The sequence below is a fragment of the Carcharhinus amblyrhynchos genome, chromosome 5 (genome assembly GCF_965287045.1).
Source record: "Carcharhinus amblyrhynchos chromosome 5, sCarAmb.v2.hapA, whole genome shotgun sequence".
Lineage (NCBI taxonomy): Eukaryota > Metazoa > Chordata > Chondrichthyes > Carcharhiniformes > Carcharhinidae > Carcharhinus > Carcharhinus amblyrhynchos.
In genome coordinates this window covers 64,397,004-64,422,169 of record NC_137328.1, presented here as the reverse complement: position 1 = coordinate 64,422,169, position 25,166 = coordinate 64,397,004, and the positions used below count along the sequence as shown (strand labels likewise).

Below are 25,166 nucleotides of genomic sequence, written 5' to 3'. Positions count from 1 at the left end.
GGCAGTGGGTGAAAGGAGGGTGATGCCAGCGATAATCACGGGGGTAGGGGGCAAAGGTCACAGATACATCCGTAGTGAAGTGGGGAAGGGAGTGCAGGCTGATTAATTTTTGTTTCAGCTATCTGGAGTCAGTTTCCGGTTCTAAAAGGCTCCGCTTCACCATACTGACAGCTCAAACTTTGTTGATTCCTTTTTCTTAGCCGTTAAAGTGACAAGACCTGGAGAGAAAACTGCCAGTGGATCTGGAGAGTTACATGCTAGTTTTCTCACCAGGACTGACAGTCTGCCAAATTCTCATAAGGTTTCACCCCCTGACTTTAAATCAGTGTTTCAGAAGATTGCAGAAGCAGGGTAATTGTCCAATATAAATTGAAACTTCCTGGGCAACTCCCATGCAATCCTTGCATGGGGAATACCGTGCGTGTCTTCTGGGGTATGACCATCCGTAGAGTGGAAGATCTGGGCCAAAATGTCTTGTGGTAAATATATATTCATTCAGAAAAAATAACTAAAATCATTTGCACATTACAGTTCAAAATTATTCGTCCCAAATAATCAAGCTGAAAAAAATTCATTCAAATCCATCATATTTACTTAAACTATGCTTCGGATATGAAACACAAATTGCGGTTTGAAATTTCACTAACATTATAGTTGCAGTAAAATATGGCCTTTTATCATTTTTTAAATTGTTTTAACATTTTGCAAAAAATGTGTTCATAATAAGTGTTCCTTTTGATTATTTTTGGGCTAATTATTTTTGCCTATAGGTGATTGGGCATCTTGTTCAAGCAGCTTTACCTCATCAGTAAACCTAGATACTGATTTGTTCCACTATGGAGCACATAACAGTGAAAACTGATATGGCACTCCCTGACATCTGCATGGCCACAAGTCCTATTGGGTAAGGCTGGATTGTGATCAGAAGAGGGAACCCTGGTTGATTTTCTGCTCTTTAACCCCAGGGAACTGAGGCAATTATAGCAACCAATATAGCCACCTTGATTGAAATCTGTTATTGTAGCACAGGTTGCAATCAAACTTGGGACTATGTGGTATGTATTTCTCAGTTACTCTGTCATTTCAGTCATTCGAGGAGTTTCAAAGTTTACATTTAATGTAATTTTCCTGTCAATTCAGAGAAAGAAGAAGATACAAAACAACCAGTGAAGAGTAGAAAGCAACAAAATACTCGAAAACCATCTCAAGCATCTAAGGATGTCGAGGATAGCTCGGAAGAAGATGCGAAACTCAAACGAAGGAACAACAGGAGGAGACCACGGGGTCAGAATGGGATAAGAAAGAACAACATGAATGATGAAGACGATGATGAAAGTGAAGAAGAAGCCAAAGGAACGACTAAAAATTCAAGAACCAGAACAAAAAGCGAAAAGAATCAAGAAGAAGAGGAAAGTGAGGATGACAGTGAAATCGGGGGAGAAAATAAGAAAAGAACAAAGAGCACAGTGCATAATAATAATAGAAATAATAGAGCCAATGCAAACAAAAAACTGAAGGATGAAGAAAATAAAAAGCAGAAACAAGCAAGTAATAAAAGTAACAAGAAAACTGAAAAGGGCAATAGTAAGGACCAGAGGAAGAGAGGAAAATCCTCCAGGTATTTAGTTTCTCTTTACTGTGCATGGTCATTTCCCAAGTATTATAGTAGGTATTGTGTTAATGCAAAAGAATCACTTGAACGTAAATGAGAGAGGTAAATGCTAACTGCCTGTGTTGTATTTGTTAAGCCAGAAAGATATGTGTAGGTGTGTTCTGTGTACTTACAGAAGGTTATTGCTTCTGTGAGATATCCCATCACTCTGTACATAGGGCATGACTGAGTATTTAATCAGAAGTGAATCAAACTAGAAGGATAGTGTATTCTATCTTTGGAGAAGGGAATGGGGAAATAAGAAGGAGGAGAACAAGTTGGCATATCTTGCGCTTTGCATTAAGCACTCAATTTGAGTATAAGGAGTCAGTCAATCAACAAAGTGTAAGTGATCTCCAACATCAAAGAGCAAAATATAAATCCTGTGACTTGCTTGCTTCCTGTACACATGTTAAGATAATCCCAATGTGGTGTATTTTTAGGGAGAGGCATTAGAGAGAGGGAACAGAAATTGGTTTTTACTCAATGATAGGAGTACAATTTTAAAATACATTAAGCAAAAATAGAAAATGTTGGAAATACACTCAAGGGGCAAATTCTCCCAACCATCCTGGGTTTAGTGGTTGCTGGGCATGGTGAATCTGGCAGGAACTTAAAGTCAGAAATCCACCAGAGTACAATCACGTTGCAACTCTCCCTGTGATTGGGGGGGTGGGGGGAAGGGGGTGTTAATGGTGGATCATCCTTCCCACTGGCAGGTTTCGCAAATGCTATTTACATTCATTTGCATCTCATGAATGCTGATTAAAACAGCTGCCGCCAGCATCCCATCAGGTCTTTCGATCTTGCTTCATGCAAGGGAATTTATGTTGGCGTCAAACGAATTGCTAATGAGTGGTATAAACAATGTGGTCCTCAGTTCACCAGAGACTTCAAGGTAAGTGCAACAACTTTCTGTCATAGTGCGATCCTGGTCTTGATGCGCTGTACACTACTCTGCAGGGGCAATTGATTCCTGCCCTCCATCTCCATGCTGAACTGGTCTTCATGGATAGCATCTTGCTGCTGGACCCATGAATCCTCCTGTGACAGAGAGTCAGATCAGTATTGCGCTGGGGTTGATGAATAAGATGAATGATGGAAGGCAGAAGGAAAACCAGATGTAGGGAAGCTGGATCCCAGCAAGGTTACATGAAAATCTGTCAAACAAGGGAGTCAAAAGGATACCACATCATTCACTGGAAGGGGTTGGATGCATACTCCAGATGTGATAGGTAGAAATCTAAGTGGGGCATAGATGCCTTGACAGGTGATAGGTTCATAGGGAGGGTAGTTGATTCAAGGAACAGATTTCCTTTGAGGCTGCTAGCTTTTTTCCTCTGGATTGCTGACATCCTGCGCAATCTGGTGAAGACAGGTGAGCTGATGGAGACAGTGATATTAGTGTGCTAGACTGGTATTTAAATATGGTGCTAGGACCTTTAAACTCGTCTACTGAGAGCAGGCGATGAATCAGCTGGTGGTTCACCAGTACTCACTGACTCTCACTAATGCTTAATTAAAGAACTTTGAAGTGTAGAATCTGGGGTAGGATCCTTCTATTCAGTCTGGCAGGACAGGTGCTGTCAGAGCTGCCTGCCACTGTACTTAGTCTCAAACTGGGGAAATTCTGCCCAATATCTGTCAATAACTGTTGTTTTGGATGTAACTTTTCATTAGCACTTTGGACAGTATTTTTAGTTCTTGCCTGCCCAGAGACTGGAAATTTCTGCCCGATGCCAATGGACTTTAAATGGTCCACACAATTTTCAGTCTCGCCTGCAATAATTCCCAAGGTGGGTAGGATCAAAATGATTACTCCATTGTAATCTGATTAAAGATCTTGATTCAGAGTATTAGACTGTTTTTCACTTTTCAAATGTTGACAGAAGTACTGTGAGTTTCCATTGTTTCCTATTTTTATTCCTGTTGTCCAGCAAATGTCTCAAAGGTTTAATTAATGAAAGGTATTTGTTTGCAACATATTGTTCATTTGAACTAGTCAATATTGCAAAACATTTTTGAATCAAGTGTTATAATGAAGGTGATGAAACTCCCAAGTGTTTTATGAAGTCTGCCTGGATCATAGGTTTTGCAATTTGAATTTGACTATGGTAAGCATGAGATGTTTCACTTCAGGTATGATTCAACTGACCCACTAGACAGCTTTTACCAAACAAAGTTTATTAAAGAGTACAGTTAACATGCATAGAAAGAAAATTAGCAATAACTTTTACCAGTTACAAACAAGAAACAAAACAACCATGATATTGTATAAACCTTAACAAGTATGAAATGTTTTCTTAAACAACACCCTTGTCACAGATTTAGCACAGAAATTACAAATGCTCATATGATGCTGGAACTTAGTCCTTTGGTTGCATGCTGCAATTCTCTTGAGACACACATACACAAGCTTGAAGTCAGATCAGCTTCCTAAAACACCAGGGAGAGAGGCTCTTTGTAGCAAAACCACCAATAACAGAGTTTTCACTCCAGGAAGGCAAGAAGCCTTGCTTCCAGCTAGCCAGCTGAATTTCCAATACCGGGGGAGAGAGTGAAAACTGCTTTTCAATCTGATGGCCATACTCCTTCTAACTAAACAGCAGCTAGCAGCCAAACTGAAAGAGAAACCTTGAATTCAGTGTGAAAAAAAACTGTCCAAAACACATGACCTGCCAACCAGTCTTCCTCCTAACAATGCAGGGTCAGAAAAACAAATCCCAGAAAGTACCTGAGGTCCAGAGTAAAAATAAACACAACTCCAATTAAACCATTGAAACAGCAATAAAAGAAGTTCTAGCCAGATAGCCCGGCAACAATGAAACCAAAAGGCCGGCTTACAACTGCAGAGAACACGATTTTAAAAAAAAATACATTTCTTAAAGGTCATATGAGATAGACTGCAAGAACACAACTGTTAAGTTTAAATAGTTTAATTGTAAGATACCCTGCATTTGAAAGGAATGGAAAGTACTTGCATTTGTATAACATCTTACAACCTCAGGCCATCCCAAAGGGCTGGCACGGTGGCACAGTGATTAGCACTGCTGCCTCACAATGCCAGGGACCCGGGTTCGATTCCTGGCTTGGGACACTGTGCGGAATCTGCATGTTCTCCCCATGTCTGCGTGGGTTTCTTCCCACAGTCCGAAAGATGTGCTGGTTAGGTGTACTGGCCATGCTAAATTCTCCCTCAATGTACTCAAACAGGTGCCGGAGTGAGACGAGTAGGGGATTTTCATTGCAGTGTTAAGGTAAGCCTTCTTGTGACACCAATAAATAAATTTTAAACTAAACAAAGCAGTTGATATCCAATGGAGTAATATGAAGTGTATATACACCATTCTGCTGTAGGGAAACAAAGCAGTCAATTTTCACACAGCAGGCCCCCACAAACAACAGTTTTTTTTTCAGTTACTTTTGCTGAGGATTAAAATTGGTTAAGAATTTGAGGAGTGTCTTGGGAACTATTACATCCATCTGAGTGGGCAGTCAGGACCTCAGTTCAATGTCTCATGAAAGACAGCATTCCTGATAGTGCAACCCATCCACTGACCTGTCAATATTAACCAGTGGAATAGGTAGAATTTTATGGCTTCGCTTGTCCTGAATCTGTAAAATGGTCCATCGTCTATCCCTCACCTGCTCCTAATCCCGTGGTGAGCGGGATGGTAAAATTCCAGCCTCTGTGCTCAAATTTCTTAGGGGTTTCTTGGGATTTATTCACTGAGCTAAGGCTGACCAGTCTTTAAAAAGTCTCACTTGTGACTTATATTTTCTTTGTTTTGACCGTTTCTCAGGTTGGTGCAGCTAGGAAAGTAATCATATATCAGACTGTCTTATATGAGTAGGTTGACAGTCTAGCCTGCCTGCAGTGAGGAAAATGATTGGCTTCAGCATTCAGCAAGTACCCATTTCTATTTGCCACTGGCACCACCACTTGCCACCTCACAGTTCTATTCTAGCAGTTTATTTTAATTCAAAAATACTTGGGAATATTGACTGGTTCAAGTTGTTACCCCACAGCAAGAAAGAAGAAAAATCACTTCCGGGAGTTTGGTGAGATATGTATGTCGCCTTATTTATATCATGGGATGTTACTAGGGGCACAGAAGTATGTAAGTTCTCTCAGTTTTTCACGGATTAATTTTACATTATCTTTTGTTGTCTGATTTAAGTATTGAAATTCTTGGTCCTGTGGAAAAGAAATGAGTGGTAAAAACCTGCCCTGTCTGACCTAGAAAGCTCATCAGTTTCCTATGTTATAGGCCGGTTAGTTTAACGTCTGTGGTAGGTAAAATGTTAGAATCTGTCATTAAGGAGGAAATTGCGAGGCATCTTGAAGGGAATTGCTTGATAGAGCAGACGTAGCACGGTTTCATTAAAGGGAAGTCGTGTCTGACAAATTTACTGGAGTTCTATGAGGATGTGTCTAGGGCGGTGGATAGAGGAGAGCCGGTGGATGTGGTCTTTCTAGATTTTCAGAAGGCGTTTGACAAAGTGCCTCACAAGAGGTTATTGCAGAAGGTCGAGGGACATGGAGTTGGGGGTAGGGTGTTAGCGTGGATAGAGGATTGGTTGTCAAATAGGAGGCAGAGAGTGGGGGTCAACGGGTGCTATTCGTATTGGCGGATGGTGACTAGTGGAGTGCCCCAGGGGTCGGTGCTGGGGCCTCAGCTTTTTACCATTTATATAGATGATCTGGAGGAGGGAACCGAGTGTAGAGTGTCGAAATTTGCTGATGACACCAAGATTGGGGGAACGGCAAATTGTGCGGAGGGTGTGGAGAGTCTGCAGAAGGATCTAGATAGGCTGGGCGAATGGGCCAGGAAATGGCAAATGGAATTTAATGTTGGCAAGTGTGAGGTGGTCCACTTTGGTAGGAATAATGGTAGGAAGGACTATTACTTACGGGGCGAAAAACTGCAGCAGGCGACGGTGCAGAGGGACCTCGGGGTCCTTGTGCATGAGTCGCAAAAACCCAGCTTGCAGGTGCAGCAGGTGGTCAGGAAGGCGAATGGGATGCTGGCCTTCATAGCGAAGGGGATTGAATATAAAAGTGGGGAGGTCTTGCTGCAGCTGTATAGGGCATTGGTGAGGCCGCAACTGGAGTACTGTGTGCATTTTTGGGCGCCGCATCTGCGCAAAGATATTTTGGCCTTGGAGGGAGTGCAGAGGAGGTTTACTAGGCTGATACCGGAGTTGAGGGGGTTGAGCTATGAGGAGAGGCTGAATAAACTGGGCTTGTACTCGTTAGAGTTTAGAAGAATGAGAGGAGATCTCATTGAGACGTATAAGATGATGAATGGGATGGATAGGATAGAGGTGGAAAGACTCTTCCCGCTCAAAAAAGACAATAGGACTAGGGGGCACAGCTTCAAGATAAAAGGGGGGCGGTTTAGAACGGAGTTGAGGAGGAACTTCTTCACTCAAAGGGTGGTGAATCTCTGGAATTCTCTGCCCGTTGAAGTGGTGGAGGCTGCCTCGATAAATATTTTTAAGACGCGGGTTGATGGGTTTTTGATAGGAGAGGGGATTAAGGGTTATGCGGAGAGGGCGGGAAAGTGGAACTGAGCAGCGACAGATCAGCCATGATCTTATTGAATGGCGGGGCAGGCTCGAAGGGCTGGATGGCCTACTCCTGCTCCTATTTCTTATGTTCTTATTATGTTCTTATGTTCACTGGATTATGCTTCATAACCTAAACAATGGTGAAATATTTAATTTATTACTAAATAAAAGTTTGTGTGATATTATTTAGACAATAGCCTACATAAAACCTGTGCACATTCTTTTCAGCAAATATAATGTCAAATTCTTACACCCATTTAATCAAATCAAAAATTATTTTATGCATGTGTGTCAGCAGTGGTTTCTTATAAGCTCTGATTTGTTGAAACGAATGGAAAGATAATGCAGCACATGATGTAAAAAGCATGTATAACTCTCAATCAGAGTTTCCTTCCTGTGGTCCACCCAGGTGATACTTTACACTCAGATAGTAAAGGTAAAAATCTACCCCAATAATTGGCCTGAGCTGCATCCAGGATGTGAGTTTCTTATAACTGGCACATCTATTTTCCTTGTATTTTGCAACAGCTCCTTCTCAGATTCATCAAACAGCGAAGATTCTTTGTCAGAGGGTGAACTTGCCAAGGTTTTGGAAGAAGTGGAAGAAAAGAAGAAACTAGTGGCAATCTTAAGGACCAAAGCCTGGCGTATGAAAAGGAAGCTTGCGACATTAAAGTAATTGATCTGTCATTTCTGCACAATCTTTCAGAGTTTTCTTCTTCACTTAAGTAATCTATGCACCAAAAACTACCTTTCAATGAATTTGAGATAATACAATCCATGTTTATTTAAAAAAAACACTACAAGGCAAAATCAGTTGCATCAATACGATCTCTCCTTAAGATTCCCTGAAGATCAATTCAACTTTCTATTTAGCCAAACCTTTTCATCAGACATACTTTGTGGCATTAACATATTTTTCAAGAAATAAATCTTGAAATTGCACTCAGTGAATTTTAGGGTATAATCAATGTGTGCAACATTCTTTTGTCCATTATTTTATACTTACTGAGAAATGAACCCTTTTTTTATAGGTTTATGCACTAACTAAAATAGCAGACTAAGGTATTTCATACAAACACGATCATATTTTGTATGCTAATATTTCTGCAATATAACAAAAATAATATTCAGAAAAAAATGTCACACTGCTGAAAATTACAACGGTTAAGCAGTCCACTGATTCATTCAGTTAGCAAAGGCATGAGGACACATTCATCATGTAAAGTACAGTTCAGCACTTTGGCTTCAAGAGATTGAATTTCCATGCTTGCATGCTGTTTTTGTCTCTCGGTAGCAATTAACTATTTTTGTCTTAAGTGTGGTCCATAGTCTAGTTGAGCTCAAAGTTCTCATCAACAACCTGAAGTTGTCCTACTATATCAGTTATTTTTAACTGAGTCCTTCGGAGCTGTATTACAATTCTCTGAGCTAGCTGTATTTCTGGCTAAGACTAGCTAGTATATGCATGACAGAGGAGTTAACTGCATTAGGGTTTCTGTTCATGGAGTTACAGATCATAAATTGATTACAATACAGAAGGAGGTCATTGAGTAGATTGTGTTCATGTCATCTTCCCATAAGAATAGCTCAGCTAGACTCACTCCCTCACCCCTTTTTCATAGCAGTATTTTCCTTCAGACAAAACACGGTTTTGTGAAGGGTAGGTCGTGCCTTACTAACCTTATTGAGTTTTTTGAGAAAGTGACCAAAGAGGTGGATGGGGGTAAGGCAGTTGACGTGGTATATATGGACTTTAGTAAGGCGTTTGATAAGGTTCACCATGGAAGGCTTCTGCAGAAAATGCAGATGTATGGGATTGAGGGTGATTTAGTTAATTGGATCAGGAATTGGCTAGCAGATAGGAGACAGAGGGTGGTGGTTGATGGTAAGTATTCGTCATGGAGTTCGGTTACAAGTGGTGTGCCTCAGGGATCTGTTTTGGGGCCACTGCTGTTTGTAATTTTTATAAATGATCTGGATGAGGGTATAGTTGGGTGGATCAGTAAATTTGCTGATGACACCAAAGTCGGAGGAGTGGTAGATAGTGAAGAGGGGTGTCATAGTTTACAGAGAGACTTGGACAAGTTGCAGAGCTGGGCCGAGAGGTGGCGGATGGAGTTTAATGCGGAAAAGTGTGAGGTAATTCACTTTGGCAGGAATAACAGATGTGTAGAGTTTAGGGCTAACGGTAGGACTCTGAATAGTGTTGATGAACAGAGGGATCTAGGTGTATGTGTACATAGATCCCTGAAAGTTGGGAATCAAGTAGATAAGGTTGTTAGGAAGGCATACGGTGGCTTGGCGTTTATTGGTAGGGGGATTGAATTTAGGAGCCGCAACGTCATGTTGCAACTGTACAAAACTCTGGTGCGTCTGCACTTGGAGTATTGTGTGCAGTTCTGGTCCCCACATTATAGGAAGGATGTGGAGGCATTGGAGAGGGTGCACAGGAGGTTTACCAGGATGTTGCCTGGTATGGAGGGAAGGTCCTATGAGGAGAGACTGAGGGATTTGAGGTTGTTTTCGTTTGAAAGAAGGCGGCTAAGAGGGGACCTTATTGAAACATACAAGATGATTAGAGGTTTAGATAGGGTGGACAGTGATAGCCTTTTTCCTCGGATGGAGAAAGCTAGCACGAGGGGGCATAGCTTTAAATTAAGGGGTGGTATTTATAGGACGGATGTCAGAGGTAGGTTCTTTACCCAGAGGGTGGTGAGGGATTGGAATGCCCTGCCTGCTGCAGTTGTAAATGCGCCTAGTTTGGGGGCGTTTAAGAGATCCGTGGATAGGTTTACGGATGGAAAGGGATTAGTTTAGGTTAGAGGGTCATTGCTTTTTTAATTGATCGGCGCAACATCATGGGCCGAAGGGCCTGTTCTGCGCTGTAATGTTCTATGTTCTATGTTCAGATGTTTATCCAATTGCACAGGTGTGGTGCAAAAACACAAACTTGCTGGGCCATTTGAAAACAGTGCTGCATTCAAACAAACCCCATTTTCGCTGTTCCAAGGGTCTTAACCCGCTGTGTGGGAACCATGGTTTTAAACATTTGTGAAGGACTGATTAAGGCTTGTGTAATTGCCATGAGCTGAAGTGGTTTAACTCTAAGAATGCCAAATTTCAAGCAATCACATTGATTTATACTACAGAAGAAAAAGGTGCTGATTTTTGACAAGTTGACTCTGATTGGCTGAGGACATTGCAATGAAGAAAGCAGTAGGGAACCATAGGCTCCCCAGACTCTTGGGGAATTCAGAAAGTGTACAAGGTTTGAAAATGTTGCTTTTGTTTGCAGAGAATGGGTCTCTGCATATGAATGTATGTTTTTTCTAGCAAGTGTAAATGTTATAAGTTTGACTGATTATTTTAAATTGGGTTTGTTCAGCAAGTGCTGTTCAGTTGCAGAGTCACAACTAACAGTAGATGTCTTGCACTGGGCTTTGCAGGTGTGGGCTGGTTGAACACAATCTGGACTCAACCCATTGCAAACAACCAAAGAACACGCTGTTTGATTGGTTAACTAATTGTTGAGGCATATAGCCTATGTACCTGACATCATGCCAGCACTTAAATCATACATGACGTTGCTATGTAGTAGGCAGAATGTCTTTTTGGACTGACAGCAGAATCCTGTTAGTTGAAAATACCAGACATGTAACCATTGTATAGTAGCAGCATGAACTAGCTTGCTTAACTCATTGTTCATATTTCTGAGCTACTTTGGCTTTCTGGGGTAAGTTGAAGTAGACCAGTTAATTTTCAGATCTGAAAATGGCAGTTGTGACTTATTTATAAATGTGCACAATATGCAGTGAACAATGAGCTGATCAGATCGTCACTGTTCCACAGCATAGTCTTGGTGCATTGCCAGGTACACATCCGAATGACTGACTGATCAAATCAGCACTATGTTCATTTAATTATTCACAATAGGCAGAGTACAGACCATATTCAAGCAGCCTGCACTTGAAAAGCCCCAAAACAAATGTCTACTGTTAGAAGTGATGCCATGATTGGGCAATACTTGCTGAATAACCCTGAGTGTGCAGATATGTACACTAACAGCCAATTTAAAATAATCAGTCAAGCTCATAACATGGTTCATTTATGCTTTTTAGAAATGGGATACATTCATACACAGGGATCTGTTTTCCACAAACAAAAGGGATATGTTCAAGTCCTGCACCTTTTCTGAATTATTTAGCTACCCTATAGTTCCCCATTGCTTTCTCCATGGAAATGGAGATGTAGGATGGGAATAGAGGGATATGGTCCTGGAAGGGTAGGGGGCTTTAGTTCAGTTGGGCAGCATGGTCAGTGCAGGCTTGGAGGGCCGAAGGGCCTGTTCTGTGCTTATAATTTTCTTTGCTCTTTGAAATGCCTTGGCTAATTACAGGTGATGCCAGAGTGTTACCCATAATTGATTCTGGTGAGATTTACCCATCCTGCTGCAGTGATCAGGGATTTAGCTTGGCACCAAATTCTCTGACCTCACTACAGCGGAAGTGTGGTGTGAACAGCCGGTTAGATTGCGCCAGACTTTCCAATCAATTGACATCCTTTTCTCCTGTAGTATAAATTGTTGTAGTCATCTGAATTTTGCCATTGTTGTTTGTTCTGATGAGTGCAAGATGAAAGGCTTTGGCACCATGTCACTCTTTTCAGCAATAGTTAAGTTCTGTACCACTAAGTGATTGTTTGATTTAAGTCTTTAGGAATATTATGGAATACTCTCCACCTGCCTGGATGAGGGCAGCACCAATACCATCCAGGACAAAACAGTCTGCTTTATTGGTATCCTATCCACTATCTTAACATTCACTTCCTCCATCACCAACTCACAGTGGCAGCATTATGTACCATCTACAAGATGCACTGCAGCAACTTGCCAAAGCTCCTTTGACAGCACTTTCCAAACCTGCAACCTCCAAAGAATGAAGAACAAAGAAACTTACAGCATAGGAACAGGCCCTTCAGCCCTCCAAATCTGCATCGACCATGCTGTCCAGCTAAACTAAAACCTCTTACTCTTCTGGGGACCATATCCCTCCATTCCTATCCTATTCATGTATTTGTAAAGATGGCCCTTAAAAGTTACTATTGTATCTGCTTCCACTACCTCCCCCAACAGCGAATTCCAGGTACCCACCACCCTCTGTGTGAACAAACTTGCCTCATACATCTACTTTAAATCTTGTCCCTCTCACCTTAAACCTATGCCCCCGTGTAATTGACCCTTCCAATCTGGGAAAAAGGTTCTGACTATCCACTCTGTCCATGCCTCTCATTATCTTTTAATTGACAGTTTATGAAGTTCTGAAGTGATTAGCTGAATTTGATGTGGCTAACAAAATCGATGTTTGTTTCTTTGACCATTTGAGAGGGTTTACACTTTTTGAATGAGTTTGAATGAATAGGAATTTTTTTTCTATAGCAACTGTGTTTGTGTGAGACCTCTATTAGATTGTTAGAAGTGTAAAATTTGTCACCACACTGTTCCTGAGCCCATAGTGGATATTGCGTGATGAGCTATGGAGAATACATGGGAGTTACGAAAGGAGCAAGAGGGTATTTGGACATGAAGGATGCATGTGGATATCAGGGGGTATGTTCTGTGTGAAAATTATGGCTAAGTGGTTAGTTCTGAGTGAAAATGAAACCGAATGACAGCAGGATGATTGCTTGTGAATGGAAGTGATATCAAATGATGGCAAAATGATTGCAATTGAGAACAGTTGCCACCAAATGATATTAAATATTTCAGGTAGAGTAGTGTTGAATAATCCCAGCCTCCTGAACATATAAAATGATTTGACAGGAGTTGCTGTTTTATTAACTCAGTTTTAACTTTTACTTATTAGGGAATCTCAGGCATTTATAGAGAAATTTGAAGGTGCTCTAGGGAAGGGAAAAGGTAGAAAGTTTTACGCCTACAAAGTGATGATGACAAAGGTTAGTATCTGCCATTCATCTTATTTTCACCAGAATTTATACATATTATTATGTGCTCTTTGTGCATTGGTACTGACCAGTAGCATATGTGATTGTGCCCTGCACCAGTGATTTGCAAAGATCTGTAATAGATGTTGTTGTATCCCCTAATGGTGACTGTATGTTCTCAGCTTCTTTAAGCCTTTTGTAGTTCCAGACCTGGATCTAGCTCCCCTCCACAATATAAGAAAATGGCAACTAGAATTGGGAGACTTGGGGGCAGAATTTTCGTGTGCATACGAGTTACCTCAGTTTGTGAAGACTCCAGAAGAATCTTTCCAGCCACCAACCTCACAACCTTTCGTAACTCAAGACACACCTTAAATTATTAACAGATTAGGAGGTAGAACAATTAAAGTAGCTAGCTTAAAGGGTAGACACAGTAAAAAGTCTGACAACACCAGGTTTAAGTCCAACCGATTTATTTGATAGTAAACTCATAAGCTTTTGGGGTTAGTCCCTTCGTCAGGTGAATGGAGAGTTCTGGCCTCAGACAGAGCATATAAAGCACAGACAGTTTACAGATCTTACTATCAGAGTTTACTATCAAATAAATCGGTTGGACTTAAACCTGGTGTTGTCAGACTTTTTACTGTGTTTACCTCAGTCCAACGCCGGCATATCCACATCATGACTTAAAGGGTAGATACAGTGGTAAGAAGCAATTGCAGTAATGATGACAGGATTAATCATAAATGTTTGGTGAATTTTGTTCTAAAAAGTAAACATGTTTGATCACATAGACCTCAGACTTAATTTCAACTCATCTTGGCTGATGAGCTGAGAGTGTGACTACTGTTTATGGCTATAATTTTCAGAATGCGCGTAATAGCAGAATCCTTTGGCTAGGATTTTCCATCCCCTCTCACACAGTGTGTTTGCTGGTGGTGGAGGTGATTTGCCTTTGGTTACTGATGGGAACTTCCGACGAGCTGACACCTATAATATTTTGCTTCGCATGACTGCCCCGCGACCACAGAGGATCACCTTCGGCTAGGCCAGAGGATCCCATCAGTGGGAAGGATTGTAAAATCCAACCATCATAGCATAACATATGGAAGCAACAAAGCAGTTTGCCACCATGCTGTGCTAACTAGAAACAGGATGAAGCAATTAAAGAAATATATAGGATGGTAAATCAGCTCTTAATTCATAATGACTTTGAAAACATCATAAAGTATTACTTTGATTTTACTGATATTTTATTTTCTGAAAGATTTATGCATAAAATAGAAGACACAAGTCTTAGTTTTTTGAAGAGAGGAGGATGGCTTAAAAGAACATTTGAGTACTTATTTATACAATTTTAGGACTAAGAAAGGCCAGCTATCATTTGAATATTTATTTAATATTTCAGAAATGGATCAAATTTAAGAGGGACTTTGAAAATTTTAAAACTTCCTGCATACCTTGGGAGATGAAAATAAAAGAGATTGAGAGTAAGTATGCCGCAGTAAATGAATCTATTGAAGACAAAATTCAGTTGTTGTGGTGTTTATCCCTTTAAGGATTCATCTGCAGACTACGAATATACATTCAGGCATCGGCCTGGAATGCATATTACGAATGCAGATCTGCTTAGTCACCTGCCTTTACCAGAGAGCGTAGTACTTCCCCCAGTACCACAGGAAATTGTTATGATGTTGAATTTTTTGGACACATTGCCTGTTTTGGTGCAGCAAATCAAGTATTGAACCAAGTATCGAGGGATCTGCTGTTGTCCACAATGCAGCACAGGATATTAATGGATTGGGCTGGTGAACCAATTTCTGAAGAGATTAAACTATTATTATAGATGGAAATATGTATTGAGTTGTGAAAATGTCCAGAGTAATTGTCCCTTTACCAGGATGGGAATTCCTCCTAGGCAAATTGTATAGTGCCCATCCAGGTACATTTAAGATGAAGAAGCTCACCAGGGTAATCCCCCATCTTGCTCCCCAACTGATTTGCCAAGTCATGTGACTCTTGTTCTGCAAGTGCATCCTTAAAGGGACAGTCACCAGAGGTGTGTAACCTCCAACCTAGAAGTTGTATTTCTGAATTAAAATGTTACATCCTAAAACATGAATTATGAACCAGATATGTGCAGTAGTTGCAAGTACTGTCTGCTCTTGACCAGAAGGAGGCTGATATGTAAAACTTCATAAGTGCATCCACCCTCAAAACCACTTACAAATCCTTCCTCTGCTCTGAGGTTGCAGTTTCAGTGAACATAGAACATAGAACATTACAATGCAGTACAGGCCCTTCGGCCCTCGATGTTGTGCCGACCTGTGAAGCCAATCTAAAGCCTATCTAACCTACACTATTCCAATATCATCCATATGTTTATCCAATGATATTTAAATGCCCTTACAGCCTTATAGTGAGGACATACTTAATGATGAAGAGGCATGTAACCCACCGATCCTCACTTCGGTTCCGGTAGAAGAATTGCCACTTGAATGGGTGGATAGGGCATCCTGCTGAAAACCCTCTCACCCGTCTCCTCCCTTTTCCAGCTGCTCTGCGTCACCTCTACTCATTCTCCCTGTCATGCTGAAGTTTATGTTGGATGCAAACTACTGGACTCATGTCTGAGAGCAACTGGCTTATGCAGAATTCTTGAAATCAGGCCAAAGTCCTGTAACACATGTCACCACTCACTGCAGACTTCAACAACTTTAAACAATGCTGGGAACAAACAAACAAATCTACAAATGTAGCAAGTGCCAGGAGAAATTAATCAACCCCTAACAGGAACGTAGCTGATGATTCCTTGAATAGTAAGGTTCTATTGGTCTTTCCTGCTGTGCGAGGTTACGGCTGTGATTTTCCAGCCCAACCTCGGCGCTAGGGGTTCCGCTGAAAGTCAGTGGACCTTTGACTGGGTCACTGAATCTCCTGGAGAGGATCCCGCCATGAGGTAAATGGAAATTCCTGACCTAAGACAGAGTTTCAGCGGCAAGTTCCAAAATGGCAGTGATGCCATCAAATCATGCTGATTGTTGCCAAGATCCGCCTACTGTGCATTTTTATGTTAAGTGCTCCCAATATCTGTGTTCATGCCTTCATCAAAATAGCATCTAATATGGCCAGCTACAGACATGTGAGTACTATAGTGGATGTGAAAGGCACCAAAATGAAGGGACACTATGGACCAAAGTATCACAGCAGATAACTTATATTAACATATATACTGCAGGATATATAAAATAATTGACATCTGTAAACTGTGAAACAATTAGTAAATGCTACAATAAGATCTTTCTCACTTAATTCAATGAAGACATGAACAAGATTTTCATACGTAATTATTAATTTCAATATTCAAGATCAGCTTGAAGCTGAATTCTTCAGCCTCCTTAAATTCTCCCACTCAACAGCATGATGTGAATCCCTCAAGAATCACTATTGGTGTTCAGTAATGGAGACCAGCTGTGATGACCATGCTGAGGGCTTATGAGGCCATTGTTGGTCAGGAACGTGGCTGGACAATACCCTGGCAGGGTCCCTGGCATCCTAGCAGTGCCAACTGGCAGTGCCAATCTGGGGCAGCAAATATATGGGAACACGCCATTGGTTAGTGGAGCGGCACGGTGCTTAGTACTGCTGCCTCACAGTGCCACGGATCCAGGTTTGATTCCCAGCTCGGGTCACTGTCTGGTGGAGTTTGCATGTTCTCCCCGTGTCTGCGTGGGTTTCCTCCCAGAATCCAAAAATGTGCTGGTTAGATGCATTGGCTATAGTAAATTCTCCCTCAGTGTACCTGAAGTGGTGTCGGAATGTGGCAACTAGGGGATTTCCACAGTAACTTAATTACAGTGTAAGCCTATTTGTGACACTAATAAATGAACTTTAACTTTAGTTCCTTTGAAGTCACCCACCATCCTGCCTTGACAATATATTACTTCACCATCCATCGGGTAAAAGTCCTGGAACCCCGCCCTCTCCAAAAGCGCCCAGGGTGTATGTGCATGAATTGCAGTGCTTCAAAAAAGCAGCTAACAATAACCTTGTCAATGTCAGTTGGGGTGGACAATAAATGCTGGCCCTGCTAATGATGCTCAGATCCCATGAATAATAAAAAGCAAACGTTGCAGGTAACAAGACAATACTTGATTCACCGTCTGCTGGGCAAGCTTAAAATCTTCTTTCACCAGAAATTCATTCTGATTGCTTCCTCAAACTAGACCAGAAAGTGCACAACCTTAATGCCATCCATGTCCTGAGCTGAGCCCTCATTCCCCATCTTTATAACATTGCCCACCTCTTCTGTAACTCAGCCACACTGCCACAGAAATCCTCACCTCAGCAATCATCACTCACACACTGCATTTCTCTAGTGTTGGTTTCACCTTACCTCAGGCTCGACGCTAAATGACCAGTAAGTCAATCAAACCTTCATTGTCAACACTCCCATCCACACTTTGTCCCATTTATGCATCACCAATTTATGCCTGAATTGATAGTTGTTCATTTCCTGCCTCTCAGTATGCTGGATTCAAAGTCCACCTCCTTACACCCTCATCCAGCTTATAAAGTCCAGTTTTTCGCACTCATTTCTTTTCTATATTCCCTCCTTTTCCTGTCTTCACAGAAGTGACCACTGCATTCTGGAATCATGTTCAAAAACTCCTCTGACTGACCAGGGCTGGAATTCGCGTAAAATGTGGAGTAACTCTCGTTGGTATTTTTAGTGGGATTTTCAAAATGAATCTCCCACACTCTGTGCACTGCAAAGTGCCTTAGGGAGCTTCACACTGAAAATCAGGGGACAGGGCCTATTTGTGTTGGAGAGGCTGGCAGCATAGTGCTGAGTGGGCCAGTGTGAATGTGCCAATCTGTCATAATGGAGATCAGCACATGCACAGCAGCCCTACACTGCTGGCTTCCCGATCGCCGGCCAGCTCAATCACTGACCAGCCCCACGACCCTGTATCATTAGCTGTGCGATATCTGCACCCCCCCCCGATCGCTGGCCTCTCGGACGTCTCCCGATGCCTCCAGCTCCCCTCGCCAGTCCTGATTTCCACGACTAACCCCCCCCAACTCCCACCTGTGAGTCCCAGCAGGGAGCCTGCTAAACGGCCTGCGCTGATGTCTCCTGGCCAGTTGTACTGCTGGAGCAGTGCAACAGGCTGGGAGATTCGCTGCCTAGATTTCTGTCAACCTACAATGACCTCCTCAAGACCTAACTTTACTCATGTCTTTAGTCACTTCCCTAATTCAAATCTTGATGTTTCTGTTCATTAATGCCTTCCCCTTTCCTTTTGTTGTGAAGTGATCTGGGACAATTTATTAGATTAAGGATGCAAAATAAGAACAATTTGTTGAATATTTAAACTTAATACTGTTATTCAGTCACTTATATTCTTAATGACGGTAGACAAATTGAATAGGAGAGTGAAGTTGTGCACATTTAATCTGCATGTTTACAGAAATCAATGTTAAACGATATGAGATTGATAGAAATTTTTTTTATAACAGGTCACTTTGGTTCTTCTGTAGCTTCATATTTCATTTTTCTACGGTGGCTGTATGGGATTAATCTGATTCTTTTTAGTTTAACTTTTGGCTTGGTTGTCATTCCAGAGGTAAGTCTCGAGTTCTTGATAATGCTTCTTGCCTAACTGTATAAAATTATTTGGAATTTTTAAAAAACTAGTTTTTGTGTCAAATGAAATTAAGGACAGTTAATTTTTTCAATTATCCTCACTCCTGGCAGAATCAAATCACCAAATTAGATTTTTTAAAAATGAGTGAAGTTTCTGACATTTGCTGCAACCCATGGTTTTTATTAATTCCTCATTTGACTATTCTAATGCACTTTTGGATGGTCTTCCACATTCTATTCTCTGTAAGATTGAAGTACTGGGTGGCACGGTAGTACAGTGGTTAGCACTGCTGCTTCACAGCTCCACGGACCTGGGGTTCGATCCCTGGCTTGGGTCACTGTCTGTTGTGTCATTGTCATTTTCCTCATGTCTGCATGGGTTTCCTCCGGGTGCTCCGGTTTCCTCCCACAGTCCAAAGATGTGTGGGTTAGGTTGATTGGTCATGCTAAAATTGCTGCTTGGTGTCCTGAGATGCATGGGTTAAAGGGATTAGCGGGTAAATATGTAGGATTGTGGTCGGTGCAGACTTGATGGGCCTAATGGCCTCTTTCTGCACTGTAGGGGTTCTATGATTCTCTATGATCCAAAGCTCTGCTGTCCATGTCCTAACTCGCACCATGCCTGTCACTGATCACCCCCGTGCTGAGTGATTTACGTTGGTATGCTTGAGGACCTGTAAAACAAGTGTTTAATCTTGTTTGATGCACTTCTGTGAGGTGCGTTGTGACATCTTACTATGGACTGTAACTTCCTGCCTTCCCAGGATTGGATTGGTAGGGAACCCCAAAGATAAGCTGGAGAATCCCTTTGGGAAGTTCCCAGGTAAGAGTTTACCTGGCAATTGTCCAGATGTGCTAACTTCCTCTGAATAATTGTGATGGGCTAGGAACCATCCAACAAAGTGATTTAAACTGTTAAGTTCGGATGGTTCTGCTAGCTTTGCACTTAATGTTATTCTGAAAAAGTTAGAAGGGAAAAAGGAATCTAACTTCAGCATAACTATTTTAAAGATCCCAGACAGAGTTCCCACACCAGCCCCCACTACCAACTAAGCACTCCCCACCTGCATGGGATTCCCCCCCTCCACCCCCCTGATCTGACCCTCTTACTGACCCAACAGGTCTGAGCCTGCAAAGGTAAGTGGTTACAGAGAGACAACCTGTGGCTGACTGCCACTCTGAGGAACCTACTGCTCAATATTAAAGGTGCTTTATAATTGTTGTTGTTATTGAATACCATGTAAGTGGACTCTTAAGAAAATACATGAACACAGTGGGAGCAATTGCAGTCAATGGAAATAAAAATCGGGAGAGAGTAAATGAGTTATCAATTAGTTATCACCCATTTACACCACCACAGGTAGTCAAAATTACCCTCAGTGAGCATTAATAGTTTGTAAGTAGGAAATATGTGTCTCCATTAATTACCAGCCTGAATGTTTAATTGGGAGCCAGAGAGTTGTACATGGTGAAAAATAAAGTATTTTATCTGGTAATTGTGAAATTAATCTTGACATTCCATGGAGATTATGTCCTTCAAAACCTAATTGGTGTTGTCCTGGTTGAAACAATTGCAATATGTTTGATTATTATGCAGTTAAATTGAATTAGTTTCTGTTGTTTTACTCTGTCTTTAGAATCATAGGACGGAATTTTCCTGTCCCGCCTGCACAAGACTCGTAGCGGGCAGGTCACTGACCATACAAAGGTTTGTTGACCTTGGGCTGGATTTTCAGGCCTTGAGGCGAGCGCAGCAAGAAACTCCCGCCCATAGAATCCCTACAGTGCAGAAGCAGACCATTCGACCCATCGAGCCTGCACCAACAACAATTCAACCTAGATCCAATCCCAGTAACCCCATGTATTTTCCCTCCTAATCTCTTGACAATGAGGGTCAACATAGCATGTCCAATTCAACTAATCTGCACACCTTTGGACTGTGGGAAGAAACTGGAGTACCCGGAGGAAACCCACACGGATACAGGGGAACATGCAAACTCCACACAGTCATTCAAGGTTGATTGGTGCTGTGAGGCAGCAGTGCTAACCACAGTATCACCATGCTGCCCCTGAATGGTCTGAGTATCTTGCAATCTTCCTTTCAAAGCTTGATGGAGCCCTATTTTATTTATTCCCGTATTCCTTCCAGTCTTCTGCAGTTAGCCTATTTATTTCCATGGTGGAAAGGTCAACTATAAGAGGGCACAGGTTTAAGGTGAGACGTGCGGGGAACGTTTTTCACACAGAGGGTTGTGAGTGCCTGGAGCACACTATCAGTGGAGGTGATGGAAGCAGGCACATTAGCAACATTCAAGGTGTATTTTGATAGACACATGAATGGGAGATGAACAAAGGAATAAAAACCACATATTGGCACAGGCTTGGGGGGCTGAATGGCCAGTTCCAGTGCTGAATTGTTTTTTGTTCTTCTTTGATACCATATTGGGTCTCTGCCATCATCTTCCTGATGTTGTTTCTCTTCATCCTGGGCTTTCCACATGAAGCCTTCCTAAATTCAGGTGGAAGAGAGAACAGTATGGTGGCTTTGTGTCAAAATTCTGCCCTCAGAAAAGCATTAGTTCCCTGTATTAATCCCAAGATGGCCAGGTGCTGCCCATCTTAAGCCCACTTTGCCACATGTAAATGAAGACAAATGGTATGTGGTTTTGTTGTCCTTGGGATTTCCTTTAGTTTCTGTTTGCTTCTATTCCCCCCCCACTCTGCTGCCTAGGAAAGAATCACTGCCATTTTCAAGCTGGGACAAGTATGATTTCTTAAAGTAGGAATACATAGTGGAGGCCATTACTTACACAGACCAGTAATTTCACTAGACAGGAGAACAAAGGTGGCACGGTGGCAAAGTTGTTAGCACTGCTGCCTCACAATGCCAGGTATCTTTGTTCAATTCTGGCCTCGGGTCACTGTCTTGGTGGAGTTTGCACATTCTCCCTGTGTCTGAGAGAATTTCCTCCTGGTGTTCCGATTTCTCCCACAGTCCAAAGATGTGGGGGTTAGCTTGATTGACCATACCAAATTGATCTTACTGTCGGGGGATTAGCAGGGTAAATATTTGGGAATAGGGCCTGGGTGGGATTGTGGTTGGTGCAGACTCGATGGCCTGAATGTGTCTTCTGCATCATAGGGATTCTATGATTCTATGAATATGGAACCAACTGCCAATAAAGAAGCCTGTTGAAATCTTGGGTATTAAAAGTTGTTGATAGACACTTCGAACATTTTACAAATGATTTTACTGTGGTGATGGATTTTTGTTTTGGAATTCCATTGTTCATGTGTTTTGATGAAGGGAATGAAGAGGACGTGGAGGAGAGGATGAAAGTGCAAAGAGTGCAGCAGCATTCCCACTTTGGAGAGGTAACAGATATGATAGTGGGGAATTTATAGTGATTGCGGAAATACATAGAATTTAGGAGAAAGGCTTAACTAGGGTTCACATCCAAGATTACTAGAGATGGTGAAGGTGGTGTGCAACTGGATTAAAAGTTGGTTAGAAAGAACGAAAAAAATAGTAGTTAAGGGCAGTTTTTCAAAGTGGATGGAAGTTGGCTATGGTGTCCCACAGGATTCAGTTCTGAAGCTATTTCTGTTCACTATGCATATCAATGATTTCAATACCCAGCTAGAAATGCCAACATTTTAGATGATACCAGAATAGGAGGTATAGCAAATTTGTTAGATGGACATAAAGAAATAGCCAAAAAATATTGACAACACTTTTATACTTCAGGTGCTAATGGGCCTTCAATATGGCAGCATACCGCGGAAGACTGTGCCAAGGAAAGAACAACCAACTGCTATGGATTTTTCAGTACTTTGGGAATTTGGGGTGAGCCTGTAGATATTCTCATAAGCTACTAATGAATAACTTTTCACCGCTGTAGCATCCAATTGTTTACTAAATTATTCCAATACTTTTGCCTCCATTGTTTTATCTATAGTTTTATTCCATACATTAAATACTCTTTGAAGAACAAAAACAAGGTTTGCATTTGTAGAGTGCTTAATGTGACAATTGGACCTCTCAAAGCACTTTCCAGCCAATGGAAAACTTTTGAATTATAGTCACTATTTCAATGATGGAAATGCGCAGCCATTTTGTGCGTAGCAAGCTCTCAGAAAGAGGAACATGATAATGACCAGTTAATCTGGCCGTGTGATATTGATTGAGGGATAAATATTGCCCCCAGGACACCAGAGATAAATCTCTTGCTCTTCTTCAGAAACAGTGTATTGGGATCTTTTACATCCACCTGAGAGGGCAGTTTGATTGAATGTTTCATCTGAAAAACAGTAGGTAGGACATTTTGACGTTTTTCCAGAATGTTGTGTTGGGTGGGGAAAGTGGAGTGCAGCTCGCTGGCTGCCTTGCCGGCTTTACACACCATATTTCCAAACTCTAAAAAAATGAAATGGTGGATCCCACATTATGCTGGAGTCCACCCTGCAGGCAAGTTAGGTTTTTGAAAGATTTAAGGGTAATTATAAAAAATTAAAATAAAATCACAAACATCCCACAGAGCTCCCCTCCCAAGGAATCCCACCCCATGGACATAGGACCACCCCCTCCTGAACAGACAGCCTCCTCCCCCAGGGAACCTCTCTTCACCCTGAACCTCCTCAATAGACGTTCCATCTCCCCAGAATTGTCAGGGTACTGCCCAGGCATGCCCCCTTCCAACTTTGTGGCATCACTCAAGGCAAATGAATTCCCTATGGGGGGAGATGATACAGTGGGGAAGTCCTGCTAAATATATGGTAATGTATTATAATGGGATCTCTGTCCTTGCATAGCTGTTACCCCATTATGCCACTGGTGGATGTTGGGGACAATCAAGTGGGGAATTCCCACCGGTGTGAAATCCATTTTGCGACTCCCTGTCTATTCTTTACCCCTGCTGCCATTCATGCCCACTGAAAACAGCGGGGGGTGGGGGGGGGGGCAGAAAATCTCTCACTACCTGACCCAGCCTAGCAGCTATCTGTTTTATGGATCCAGACAACTTGGTCTGTAATGGTGTTACCAAGCCCCCTTGGTGATGGACACTGAAGTCCCCCCACCCACAGTACACCTTGGCAACTCTCAGTGCTACCTCCAAATGATGTTCAATATGGAGGACAACTGATTCATCAGGTTTCCTTGCACATGTTTGATCTGATGCCATCAAGATTCATGGGATCCAGAGTTGATGTTGAAGACTCCCCATCACTGTGCCGCCACTGTTGGTAGTGATGGTGGTGTCTGGGATTTGTCTGTAAGGTATGATTTTATGAGTATGACTATGTCAGGCTGCTGCTGGCTAGTCTGTGAGACAGCTCTCCCAATTCTGGCACAAGCCCCCGGATTTTAGTAAGGAGGCTTTGCAGGATCGACAGGGCTGAGTTTGCCACTGCTACTTCTGGTGAATAGCTCGATGCCGGGCGGTCTGTCTGGTTTCATTCATAATCCAATCTTCAGTCATGATTTGATATAACAGAGGAATGATTTCAGAGGTAGTTAAAAATCAACCATTTTGCTGAAGGTCTGGAGTCAAATGTAGGCCAGATCAGGTAAGGTGGCAGATTTCCTTCCCTAAAGATCATTAGTGAACTAGATGAGTTTTTACGGCAATTGATTCATGATCATAGGACATTAGATTTTTCATATTGGGTTTTTATTCAATTCAAATATCACTATCTGCTGTGGTGGGATTTGAACCCCAGAGCATTACCCTGGATCTCTGGACAGAGCCACTACTCCATTCACGATAGTGTGAGGAAGAACGTCCTGAAATCAGCCCTAATGTGTTTTACTAATTTGAACCAATGTCCAGTAATTGCATTCCCCCAGTTTAATTAAACATAATATTCCAGGTTAATTCTGTATATTCTTATCAGCTTGCATACCCTTGTAAGTTTACCCTTGAAACTCTTCCTTCTCCGAATTCCCGGGAGTGTGGCTCTTCTCTATATTGCCTCTAGCATTTGAACTATTCGTTCTTGGTGCTCAGAATTGAATCCAGTATTTAAAGTGTTGTTTTATCAGAGGGCAATAACATTTGCTTGTCTTCTCCTCTGATTTGTTTTCTAACATTTTGCCTATGTAGCTCAACATCCTGTTACCTTTGTTGATTGTCATTTTGCATTGGTTGGACATATTAGGTGCCTATTCCAATTTCCAAGGTTGCTTTCAACATCCTTAATTACTTTGCTGCCATGCATGGAGTATGCATGTCATCTATTTTACCTTCCTATATGCAGTTCATCTCAACTGTTTGTGTTGAATTTCATCTGCATTGTCTGGGCCATGCACATTTTGTCCGACTGTTCTGTAATTTTGAGCTGCCTCTG

The 25,166-nt window shown here is 41.8% G+C and overlaps 1 protein-coding gene across 1 annotated transcript in view; it reads left to right on the top strand.

The window, feature by feature from the left end:
- The first annotated feature begins 1,325 nt into the window (after window positions 1-1,325).
- The window catches only part of tmc2b (transmembrane channel-like 2b), a 62,816-nt gene continuing 38,975 nt past the window's right edge, over window positions 1,326-25,166 (top strand). The window contains exons 1-7 of the mRNA XM_080189790.1: window positions 1,326-1,425; window positions 1,468-1,618; window positions 7,754-7,900; window positions 13,090-13,180; window positions 14,577-14,658; window positions 18,692-18,798; window positions 22,567-22,665. Of these exons, the coding sequence (XP_080045916.1) occupies window position 1,425; window positions 1,468-1,618; window positions 7,754-7,900; window positions 13,090-13,180; window positions 14,577-14,658; window positions 18,692-18,798; window positions 22,567-22,665 (678 nt within the window). The 5' untranslated portion in view covers window positions 1,326-1,424. The remainder of the gene's footprint in view (window positions 1,426-1,467; window positions 1,619-7,753; window positions 7,901-13,089; window positions 13,181-14,576; window positions 14,659-18,691; window positions 18,799-22,566; window positions 22,666-25,166) is intronic.